The following is a 12,099-nucleotide window of genomic DNA, read 5'->3' on the forward strand; positions in this document are numbered from 1 at the left end:
TCCAATTTAAATTGGAGTACTCTGAACTAAGGGGCTTTGCTGATATTTGTTTTTCTCTCCCATTGGGGGCTGCATACACTGTTCCATCTGAGAAATACAATAATTTGTGTGGATTCAACCATCACCAGCATGTCTGGCTCAGAGATATGAATTCCAGGCCATCTGATTTTCTGCCATCTCCAAAGAGCTCATGTCACAAATTCCAAGCGCCTTCTTCCCCCAGCCCCTGTGTTGTCACCAGCAGGATGTCACCTGGCAGGTGACAGACTCCATCACCACCATGGGCTCAGTACTGCCATCATCCACTGAAGAACCATCAACAGCTCCAAGGAAACATCCTACAGGAGTTAGGGCATGTGACTTCACATGCAGAACAATCTCAGCTGAGGAACAACCACCATCATCCCAAAAACCAATAATAAAACATAACAAAAGGGCTGCTGATGGGTTTGATCACTGACTGTCACCAGCACACTGCCACATCCCGGAGAAATCAGAGCATCCCTTTGTTCCTCAATTTCCCTGATTTTAAGGGATGTGTTCTCTCACACCTGAGATTTATCATTATCAGCATCAGAAAGTTTTGTGGCAAGTTCAACACCATAAAACCATAACCTTGCTGAAAAGATAAAGTGAAGTAACAGCACTAGGATACATTAGTACAGGAGAAAAAAACTCCATTCAAAAGTAAGTAACAGCGGTAACAGCAAAGTCCTTTCCTCTCTATTTCATTCCCTGCCTTAAATAAAACAAACAAAATAATGGTGATAAAATCTGTTTCCTCAATCCAGTGGATGATCTTTGTGAATATGTTTCCAACACTAACAGCAGAGAACAGACAAGGAAGAGAACGAAGGAGGGAAGGAGCCTGCAGCTGATGCTTGGTGTCGGGAGCAGGGCTGCCCTTCTCCCAATTCCATGACGACAGAAGACTCCTGGGAATCAGATGAGGGAGGGGGAAGATGGGTCAGAAGAGAGAAATCCATATGGGAAAGTGATTTAAAGCAAACAGAGAGACAATAAATTAGATAAGGAAAAGGAGGAAAAACACGACAGAGAGGAGGAAGGAGAAGAGATAAAAAAGCCTTAAATATCACCCAAAAGGAAGAGTCGAGAGCCCACCAGGCCCCAGGAGGTGCCCAGCACAGAGCAGAGTGGTTTGTTTCTCTAACACAGCAATTCTTTTGCTTTCATGAGCTGGTATCATATCTCTCAGCTGCTGCTTCACCAGGCCAACTCCAGATGCTTCTCAGTTTCGCTTCCCCCTCGCTCCCTCTGTGCGCTCGCGAGCGCTCGCTCCTTGTTTGCGCACGGCGAGGATGGATATTAAACAGAACAATATCAATAATTCCCAGAAAAGAGGCGAGCCCGTGAGCCTGGCTGAGCACACAGCACACTGCCTGCTTACCCTGTGTTCCCACAGCGCTTCCAACAGCAGCTGGACAAAGCCACCAAGCTGTGGCCACCTTGGAGGGGACACCACCCTGCCGCGGCACAGGCGATGGGAGAGGAGCAGGAAAGCAGAGACAGTGCAGAGAGGGAAGGAGGGAAAGCAGGGGAATCAAGGACAGCAGATAGAAGGGGAAAAACTGAGGCTTGGATGGTGATAAGAGAGGGTGGAGGGATTGGACGGGGAAGTCACATAATTACATCACCCTGCAGATCAGACGATGGGAGAGTGGGTTTGGAATAGGGGAGGTTTTAATGTTAAAAAAATGAAAAGGGAAAAAGAGAGGGCAAGAAAAAGAAGAAAGGTTTAAAGAGAGGCCAGTTTGAGATTTGGAATATAGCAAAACAAAATAAACATGTCTCCTTCCTCTGATGTTAGGGCTTCACAGTTTTTCTTCTCTCATATCTGAAGCAAAAAAAGTCTGCAAAATAAAGGATACTGAAGCAAGGACCACAGACAGGTCCAGGCTGTAGAGAAGTGCTGTGGAAAACTCTCTGAAATCACAGTCTTTGCCAGATTCAGCCAAGCTCAGTGGTATTTATCATGATCTTGACCAGGTTTAGGATCAAGTCCATGCTTCCTGTGTAATCCAGCCCCATTCTGCCAAGGGATAATTGACCTCTATTCATATTTGTTCACTTTTAACTCTGATACACAATGTACCCTCACTTGGTGCTGCCAAGCTTATGGATGCTGAACAGCCCTCAAATTGTTCTGATCACTGTCAATGAGGATAGCAGAAAGCAAATTTCTGTGGTAAGATATTTCATTCCTGTCCTCTTTTTACCTCGCCTTTTTGAGTTCTGCTCTGCTCCTGCTCAGAGTAAGAGTACTTCAACTTCATGGATGGCTTTGGGGAGAGTAAACTTTATAATAGGCACTAACATCAAATCAAAGCAGTTTACAAGATGTGCCACTTGTGTCAGGATATGTGGGGAAATAAACAAGCTGCTCCTCCTTGATCATTGGAGTTTAAATGCTCTATTGATCTGGGAAGAAAATCAAAGGGGCTTTGGAAATGGTGTGTGTGTGTGCATGCATGCTCACAGCAGAGAAAATGAAGAGAAATGTGGAGAGACAGAGAAAATAGCACAACAATCAAGTATTCCTTCTCCACAGAAAGGTGAAATAAAATCAAGAATCATATCCAGATGTCAGGAACCCCCAGGTTGAAAATGGGCATAGAGAAATTGAAGGGTGAGGTTAGGGAAAACGTACATCTTCATCTTCAGAAACCTCTTTTTTGGGAAAACAAAGAACCAAAATGCACAGCACAGCAACTGTGCCCAGAACAATGCATGAACCAAATGCCCAGAACCCAGGCAATAGAAGAGTCCAGTATATTTTGCATTTATGAAATATGAAGATTAATCTATACTGCCCATGTAAACAGTACTAGATGGAAAAATTTGGTAGCATTGAGAGACAAGGGTAAATGAACAAAATGTTTATATTAGACTTGCTGATGCACTTGAGAGAAAAAAACATAGAGGATTTTGATCAAACAAGTATTTTCTGATGCATTTTCTCAATCATGTGGAATATAAGATGTGAAGAAGTAAAAACACAATCAAGCATTCATTCCTACTACAACTGTAGGGATGTAGGAACTGCCACATAGGCTAAGAGCAGAGAAGGGTGGGAAATGTTTGATAAAATATTTTTCTCAGGAAAAGGGGAAATTAATCAAAACAGACTATCTGTGGGAAAGGATCAGTTCTGGCAAATATTCCAACTTAAAATTTCAACAGAAGTTTTGTAACTGTCAAAACACCTGATTCATTTTAACTCTCTGAAAATAACAAAGCTGATACCTTTTACCAGCCAGTGTTTTTCTTTCTCATACTTAACAGTTTTCTCAACCAATGTTTTGGATTTTAGGTACTTAAGATGTTGTCGATCTGTCCTTCTCTTTTCCTGTCTTGCATTAAAATGGTGACTCCCAGTCTTAGCTAAAGAGCTTTGGTTTATAGTAGAGCACTGGGAAATCTTCTGTGGCCTGGGCTATATCAGAAGCTACAAAGTGGATTTTCTGTGAATGTTTGGACTAATTATCTGCTGTTATATCCCTGACACTGCAGGGGACTGAATTTGGCAACCCAGGTGGTCCCTCCTCTGCTTCTGCTCCTGTAATTTCTACTGGGGAAAAGAAAAGAGGAGCTGAAAAAGCAGCAGATAAAATTAGAAGCAAAACTATTATATGGGAGCATTTCAGTTGACCCCAGTCATGGAAGGGTTTATTTTTGTTTTTTCAATATGTCTTTTTGAAAAAAGACACTATATTTTGGCTCTTTTTTTTCCCTAGCTCAGGCCAGCAAGAAAACTCAATGTGAAAGCATTTGGTTAATCCTGTGGCCTTGAGAGCACCTAAACCCTGTGGGTTCTGCGATATATTTTATAAAATGTTTTGGGTTGGAAGGGACCTTTAAAAGTCATCCCACCCCACCCCTGCCATGGCAGGGACACCTCCCACTGTCCCAGGTGCTCCCAGCCCTGCCCAGCCTGGCCTTGGGCACTGCCAGGGATCCAGGGGCAGCCACAGCTGCTCTGGGCACCCTGTGCCAGGGCCTGCCCACCCTCACAGGGGAGAATTTCTTCCTAAGATCTGATCCAAACATATTCTCTTTCAGAGTGAAGCCATTCCCTCCTGTCCTGGCACTCCAGCCTTCTGTCAGAAGTCCCTGTCCAGGTCTCTTGTGCCTCTTCAGGCCCTGAAAGGCCACCCTGAGGTCCCCCCAAAGCTTCTCCTCTCCAGGTGCACAATCCCAGCTGTCCCAGCCTCTCCTCCCAGCAGAGCTGCTCCATCCTCTGATCCCCCTGGAGCCTCCTCTGCATCTCTGCAGCAGCTCCAGCTCCTCCCTGTGCTGGGCCAGGGCTGGGGCAGCTCTGCAGGTGGGGTCTCACCTGAGCACAGGGGCACAATCCCCCCTGCCCGGCTGCCCAGACTCCTTCTGACACACCTCAGGACAAAATTGGCTTCTTTGGCTGCCACGGCATGAAACACTTTTGAGTTAAAGGTGCTCCTGGATGCATTGTGGCATCACTCTCATGACAGACCCCTGTCCTGGCAGAGCCAGACCCAGGCTCCAAGGAAGGCATTTCTGCACCAAACCTCCCTGCTCCCCTCAACTGGCTGCCTGAGTGCAAGCAATAACTTGCCCAGTTCAGCACTGGAAAGTGACCCTTACCTGTGCGGAGGGTCTGGGTTAGGGTTCCCAGGGAGCCAGTGTCACAGACATCTTTTATGAAAAATCCTTCCCTTAGGATTTTTCCTCCTGAGAAGCTGAGAAGCCTCAGGAACAAAATGTAAACAATGGTTATCTGCTGCTGTGGAATGCAACAGGTGCATCTGTAACTGGTCTCATGTTGGTTGTTTCTAATTAATGGCCAATCACAGTCAGCTAGTTCAGACTCTCTGTCTGGGCCACAAGCCTTTGTTATCATTCTTTCTTTTTCTATTCTTAGCTAGCCTTCTGATGAAATCCTTTCTTCTATTCTTTTAGTACAGTTTTAATATAATATATATCATAAAATAACAAATCAAGCCTTCTGAAACATGGAGTCAGATCCTTGTCTCTTCCCTCATCCTAAGACCCCTGTGAACACAGTCACAGAGCCAGCATCAGTGAGCCCCTCTGGGATTTGGGGTTTCAGCTCATCCCTCCCCGTGGCACGTGTGGCTGGGGCTGACAGGGGCCACCTGTGCCCAGTGCAGCCGCAGCCCCGGCACCCCTCACAGGGGTCACACACAGCCCCCTCCTGGCATGGTGGGGTAGGAGTGGGGCCTGCAGAGCAGCTCCAGCCCGATTCCCAGGCTGCCCCAACCCCGCCCAGGGCTGGCTGTGGCCATGGCTTCGCGTGCCAAGGCTCTCCAAGGGCTTCCCCTCGCCCTGAGCAGCGAGCCCGCCCTGCACAGCTCTGCTCTGTGCTCCTCCAGACATCCCCAGCAGTCCCTGAGGACAGCCCTGCTCCTGCTCTCTCTCCAAACACCATCCTCGCCTCTTGCTTGCTGCCTCACGCGAGTTGTTCCGACTGAAACAGCCTGGATTGAAATAAATCGGGCTGAAATGAGGCTTGGAGAGGCAAACTCAGCCTGGGACACAACCCTGCGCCTACAGGAGACGGCCATACGTCATTTAGGAATCTAAATTTGCCACCCTTCACACAAAGAGTCAAATTGCCCTCACTGTTTTATTTCCATTTAATTAATTAGAGCAGCCTATGTGTAAGTGCTTTGAGGGGGAAAAAAACCCCCAGCTTTCTTCTAACTGTGCTGTTCTGAGTCTAGAGTGTAGCTGGTCAAAAGAATAAGACCAGATTAAATTGGAAAGGTTATAGAAAGAAAAACCAATTTCTCATTTTTGTCCCAGCTTCCACAGGCTAAAGGAAATATGCTGTTCAAATGCAAATATTTAGTAAATGACAAGCTGTGAGGGTATTTTGTTCAGTGACCTATGAGTCAAGCCATGTCCAGATCCATAGTCATGAAGTGGATAATCATTTGAACCCATCCATGGGGAAGCCAAACCCACACAGCTTCCCCCACCCTTCAGGATGGTGTTTTAGAGATTTGTCACCTTGCAGGAACATCTGTGCAGGTGTTCCAGCTCCTGTCACTCCACTCTGCCCACCATGGCCAGCACCCTGGGACCTTGCACATGCCAGCACTCGTTAAACAACAGAACTACAAGTTTTATATTTGACTGCTCCTTCATTGTAGTTCTTCATTACAGAACACAACTAGAAATTTCATACAATTGAAAAACAACAGGCTGTTGAAAGTGCCATGTGATCTACCTGCCTATTGTTTTAAAGCCAATGAAACTCTGAATAAACTCTCTATTGAAAACATTCTCAAGTTCCAAACACACCCAGCACGAGGATCAGCTCTGGAGATAGGACCCAGCTCGTCAATTCTACCTGAAGTGTATTAAACCAATATCAGAGTCCAAAACTTCAGAAAGAAACAACTCTCCAAAACAAACATGTATTCTTTAACTCTGTAGAGGGACTAGACCTATGCAGTGTCAATTACATATCTTTATAATTGCTTAATTATTGGACGCTGACAGGGATGTTTCTCAGTCCCTTACATGCAAAAGCTGTGGCTTTAAGTGAGCTCCACCATACTGATTTTGGCTTTTCTTTCTCTTTGGATTCTGCTGCAGTTTTATGTTCATCAAGGACTGAAGTTGGGAAAACATAGGCACTCCCTTACATATGAAGCCTTGTTAAGTTGGGATCATGCTCCCTGTTGGCAGGCTGAGGAGTAGAGAGACGGAGGGGAATGAAACCAAGAAGTGGGGAGGAAAAAACAACAAAACAAAAACAAAACAAAACCGAAAAAAAAACTTTCACTCTTCAGAGCAGGCACGCCTTCTTACTCCGGCTCCCGATGCCGATCATTCATCCCAGCCAGTAAAGAGTCAACATCTCTCTCCTGTGAAAACACCAACCACCCCAGAGCCCAGAAAACACCCTGACAGGGACTCGGGAGCATCCCCTTCCTCAGGCTGGGCTTGAGTTTCCACAGTGCAACACAAACACCTTTGATTCCAACAGCAGCAAGGTCAGCAGCGCTTTGAAGCCCCTCATTCCTTATGGTGTGTGTGTGTGTGCATTACCTAACCCAGCACAGCCCCTCCTTAACCCTTTCCTGCCCCAGCGGGGGAAGGTGCCGGGAGCCGCGGAGTGACTCCGTGCGCACATGGGAGTGTTCACAGAGGGATGCGCTGGGTGCGCACATCCCAGCGGGGTTTGTGCGAGAACTCTGCGGCCCGGGAGGGATGGAGGGATGGATGGAGGGATGGAAGGAGGGATGGAGGGATGGAGGGTGAGTGCGCACGAACCGGGAGCTGCTCCGGGAGCCGCTCCGAGGAGCACCGCCCGGCCCCGACAGGGCTCCTGAGCTTTTGCGTAACGCAGATCAATGGGTCACACTTGCAGTTTCCCAACAGCTTTGCCTCTGACAAATGCCAGAGCAGATAGCAGCGGAGTCAAACAGGGCGGCAATAACATCGCTGCCAAGCAGCGTGAAAATTGGCAGAGCCTGGCACCAGGGCTGCCTCTCATCAGACACAGGGCATGGCCCGGCACAATGACGAACCCACTTAACAGCGCTGTAAAATTAGCCATTTATGAAAACAAATTGAATACTGCAGCAGAGGGTGACGTAAGGAGAGTTGGCTCCAGACAGAAACTCCTGTAGCCTGGATTAGCAGAAGAACTCCGTTATGTCAGGGCTCAGGCACAGGAGCTGATAACAACTCGGGTCCTGCATGGGATTTTTAACAGGCACAACAGGTTTCCCCTATAGGCACACAGGGGGCTGCTCCTGTGCCATTTGTAGTAATTTCTTACATGCCAGCAAAGAGCGGTGCAAGGGGAGCAGAGCAGAAAGTAGGGGGCAGAAAGTAGGGGAAAAAACAAGAGCAACTCCAAAAAAGAGGTGTATTCCAGTCAATCCCACCCCTCCCCTCAGATCTGTACAGCCACACAGCTCCCCACTTTGCCACTGGGACAAAAGTTGGGGAGAAATTCACTTCTGGCACTGCCAGCAAATGTGCCCCAGTCCCTTCCCCTCCAAACACCCATGTGGGCTCTTGATTTCAGTGGGGTCCTACAGATGCAAATGCAACAGCAGAACTGAGCTCCTCAGTCTGTCACATCCCAAAACAGTGAGAATGTGAAAGCCAAGAGTTTTGGCAGCCAGAACCCTTGATTTCCTCATTGAGGGAAGCGTAATCTCTCCCTAAGCTTGCTGCAGGTCTGGGAGGCTGTGGTGTGCAGAGGATACTCCAAGTGAGTTCCTCTTGGACCTCTTCCAGGTGTTTACACACAGAGCCAAACCTGGCTCCTCTTCAAGAGTGCGTGCGAGGGGGGCAGGGGGAGCTTAAAAATAAAATAAAAAATCACAAAGTCCTCCCGAGCTGAGCTGAAGCTCCACGGTGCAAAACTGGGGCATTTCTCTTCATTTTTCACAGTGGAATGTTATTTCCATGCATAAAATGGGTCAAGTGTTTTATACAGGCAACAACCTAACCTCCCCCATCCAATTAAAGTATTTTACTACAAATGATCTTTGTGTGTGTTTGTCTAGGTTCCCTGTCGTGAGAATTAGAGATACTTGCACCAAAGACAGACGTGGGGTCCTAGGTGTTGGATTAAACACATTAAAAATACTCTGACCCTGTTTTGGGACCGATGAGATCTGTGTAAACCCCAATTCTGCTTTTCCCAACTTGAAAGGGAAGCACTTTGAGCCCTGGGGTTTAAGTTAGGGTTGGGAACCAGAAGCGCAGAGTGTGAGAAAGCCAGGGGGGAATAAATCAAGGAATAACGTGGTTCACCTATGAAATCACTGCTCTGGAGGCACACGGGACCAGCCCATGCCCGGCACCTCCTGCCCACCCCGGCAGCCCCGCACAAGCGGCGTCTCCCTCCTCGCAAGCGAGCGGAGAAAGTTAAGGAAAAGCACGGCTGACTTCATCTCGGGGTGGGTTTTTTTTGTTTGTTTTTTTTTTGTTTGTTTGTTTTTTTGTTTTTGTTTTCTTTAGGACAAAGCAACTTTCCTGCGAGGCGGCAGCGGTGGCGGTCGGGGATGTGACAGCGGGGAGGGTGGCAGGGGACAGCGGGGACAGCGGGGACAGCGAGCGGGGCTGGCGGGGCAGCGGCGCCGCCGGCACAGGCAGCGCTGCCTCCTGCGAGCAACCGGCTCCGCTTAAAGGGAAAGGGGAAATCCTCCCTGTCTCTTTAAGGCATCCTAGGGCATGGAAACCTTGTGCTTTCAGGGAATCTCCTTGCCAGAAGAACTGTAAAACATGTCTTCCCCCCGCCCCCCCCAGTACCCGTTTCTCTTTCTGACTTGTTTCCTTTTTTTTTTTTTTTTTTTTTTTTAAGGGCATTTCCATTTTCTATGACTTCCTTCAGAGCAAAGATGGATGTGGCGACATTTATAAGGGTTTGTAACCCTCCGAAAAGTATCCGATTTCACGACAACTTCGCTGCACTTTATCACTAAAGCGAGGAAAGGGCGGGAGGTAGAGGGAGGGAGGGGGAGAGGGAGCGAACGCGGGGAGAGGGACCCAAATTCAGGATGGGCTCATAAAATTTAAATAAGAAAAGTGCAATGCTCCTTGTTATTGTCCAGCTCAGACGGCTTAGACTGGTAGCTGCTTTGAGTACTAAATGAATTTATAGGGCTGTTTGACCTTAGAATCATTGATGTTACACTTGCCATTTCTAAGGGGAGACAAAAATACTCCACACATCCTCTAGCTGCAGTGCGAGTCCCAGCCGTAGCTGAGTGTCGAGGGGTTGGGAACTTTATAAACTCATTTGATTCATTTGAGGTTTCACAATAGCCAAAAAGTTCCTTTATAGCTTTTTGAAACCACACGCTAACACTGCATCTAAAGAGCGAACAGCGGAGTACACTAAAAAGCCAATAAAACCAAGGAAATCGTAGGGGGACCTTAGATATGCGTTTCTTTGCAGCCACACACCAGTCACATACATTTCTTCCCATACATACAAACAAGCCACTTTCAAACGCTCTACTTACAGTTTTCCAACCTGAAAATCAGACAAAACCCCACCGTGAGAGCTGCCTCTTCTACCTGCACCTCACTCCGCGCACCCAGCGAGACAGAAACCACCCCGGGGCACTGCCATTTCCCCTATGCAAAAGTTTACATAACTTTTCCTGCGAGCCTATACTTCCAGCCGGTCCGCAGAGCTCCGGGATCTCCCGGAATATGTGGCGGGGCGAAGGCGAGCCCGGCGTGCTGGCAGAGGCGCTGCCATCCATCCCTCCATCCATGCATCCATGCACGCATCCATCCATCCCCCGTGTGCCGCGGGGCACTCCCGCGGGGTTGGGTGTGCACAGCCCGCTCCCGGACACACGCACGCCTCCAGCCGGCTCCCGGCACCGAGCGGGGATGCTGCAGCCACAGGCACGGCCAGACCTACCTGCAATGACAGCCGGAGATCTCTGTCCGCCCTCGGCTTTCAGCCACACTTGCAAAGTGAAGGCATCTCGGGGCAGCTCCACGTCTGCCTTGAGCCGCAGCTGATCACCTTGGCCACTGAAATAGAGCGCCCTGCTCGGGGTAAGGGACTCCTCGTCGTCCTTTACCTCCCGCTGTTGCCTCCTGCGGGGGACATGCCCGGGCTCCAGCCCAGCAGTGGAGCGCCTTCCTCGGGCTAACCTGGTGGCACAGGTGCCCGGGGCAGTGTGGAGGAGCTGGCGGCTGTGCCTGGTGTCCCTTCGTGCCCTGCGGGAGCGCTCGTCCATCCCACATTCGGGTCCACTGGCTAGGGCTGTACAGAGAAGCGCAAGAGGCAGCAGCAAACTCCAGAGCTGCATTTCCAATCTTCCCCCCCCTTCTCCCCTGCAAATCCTCCCGATCTGCCAGCTTTGGGCTCCTCCTTGCCTTGACTTTCTTCTCTTGTTCACCCTTCTTGGTATTTGCTCTTTTTATAACCCTTCTCAGTTGCTTTTTCTTTTCTTTTTTTCTTTTTTCTTTCTTTCTTTTTCCTGCTTATAGATTTTTTTTCTCTCCTTAAAACAAATAAAAATCAAATAAATCAAAACTCCTTCTTGGTTGAAATGTATTTCTCTGTTCTTCCTTCTCTGTCTTCTTCTCCTCTATTCCTCCACAGCTGGAACTCCTCTCTCTCTTCTTTTCTCTGCTGAATTTTCTGCCCTTTATTTTTTTTTCTTCTTAAAAAAAACACACACACACACACTCACACACACTCAAAACAAAACAAAAAACCAAAACAACCCCCCAGCTTTCTCCAAGACTCAGACCCACTGATTTCCCTCCCCCCAAAAGATGCTCTAATCTATTTATTTTTTTGGCCTCCTTTATAACATAAGCCACAACCCCCTCCTTTCCCCCAACCTCCCCCCCTCCCTTCTTCTCCACAAAATGAAAGAAAAGAGAAAAAGCCCCTCAGAAGATGAGTAAACAAGAATATGCTAATCTACTCTAGGGTGCTCCACCTTCCCAATTGAATGATTCCCATTAAAACTGCAGGGATCATGACTAATCAATCAGCTTGAAGGAGCAGATAGCTCCAGAGGTTCAAACACTTTTGCTGTTTTCCTTTTTCCCCCTTCTTTTCCTCTCTTCCTCTCTTTCCCCCTATCACTTCCCCCCCCCCCTTATTTATTTTTAAAGAAGACAATCAAGATGAATGGATCAATGTGACAAAAATCCTGCACCCCCCTTTTTGCAATCTCCCCAGCTTTCTTTCTCAATCCAGTCCAAAACACACATTCCTTTTTTTTTTTTTTCTTGGCAAAAGAGAAAGCTATTTCTCCTCTCAGACTCCCCGTTGCACTTTGCTGGTAAACCTTATGCTCCTCTGCAGCACATAAAGAGTCTTGAAACTTGAGTCTCAGATATTTTTTTTTAATTGCTTTCTTTCTTTCTCTCTTTTCCTCTCTCTCTCTCTCTCTCTCTCTCTCTCTCTCTTTTTCTAATTCCTTCTTTTCCTCTTATTATTTTCTCAAAGTTATGCAATCAGCCAGGCTCCCCCTTTTGTGGTCCCCCTCAGTGCAGTTGTGTGCAGCTAATCCAAATGTTGCATCAAAGGTCCCCATCGAATCATCAGGAGCTAAAAGGAGAGAAGCTTTT

At 47.8% G+C, this 12,099-nt stretch overlaps 1 protein-coding gene across 1 annotated transcript in view; it reads right to left on the bottom strand.

Annotated features, from left to right (window-relative positions):
- PAPPA (pappalysin 1) overlaps positions 1-10,820 on the bottom strand; it is a 174,548-nt gene extending 163,728 nt beyond the window's left edge. The window contains exon 1 of the mRNA XM_054283889.1: positions 10,424-10,820. Within this exon, the coding sequence (XP_054139864.1) occupies positions 10,424-10,820 (397 nt within the window). The remainder of the gene's footprint in view (positions 1-10,423) is intronic.
- Positions 10,821-12,099: the final 1,279 nt, after the last annotated feature.

The sequence above is a fragment of the Melozone crissalis genome, unplaced genomic scaffold, assembly GCF_028551555.1.
Source record: "Melozone crissalis strain CALT ecotype California unplaced genomic scaffold, PUWL_Pcris_2 ptg000041l_1, whole genome shotgun sequence".
NCBI classification, from domain to species: domain Eukaryota; kingdom Metazoa; phylum Chordata; class Aves; order Passeriformes; family Passerellidae; genus Melozone; species Melozone crissalis.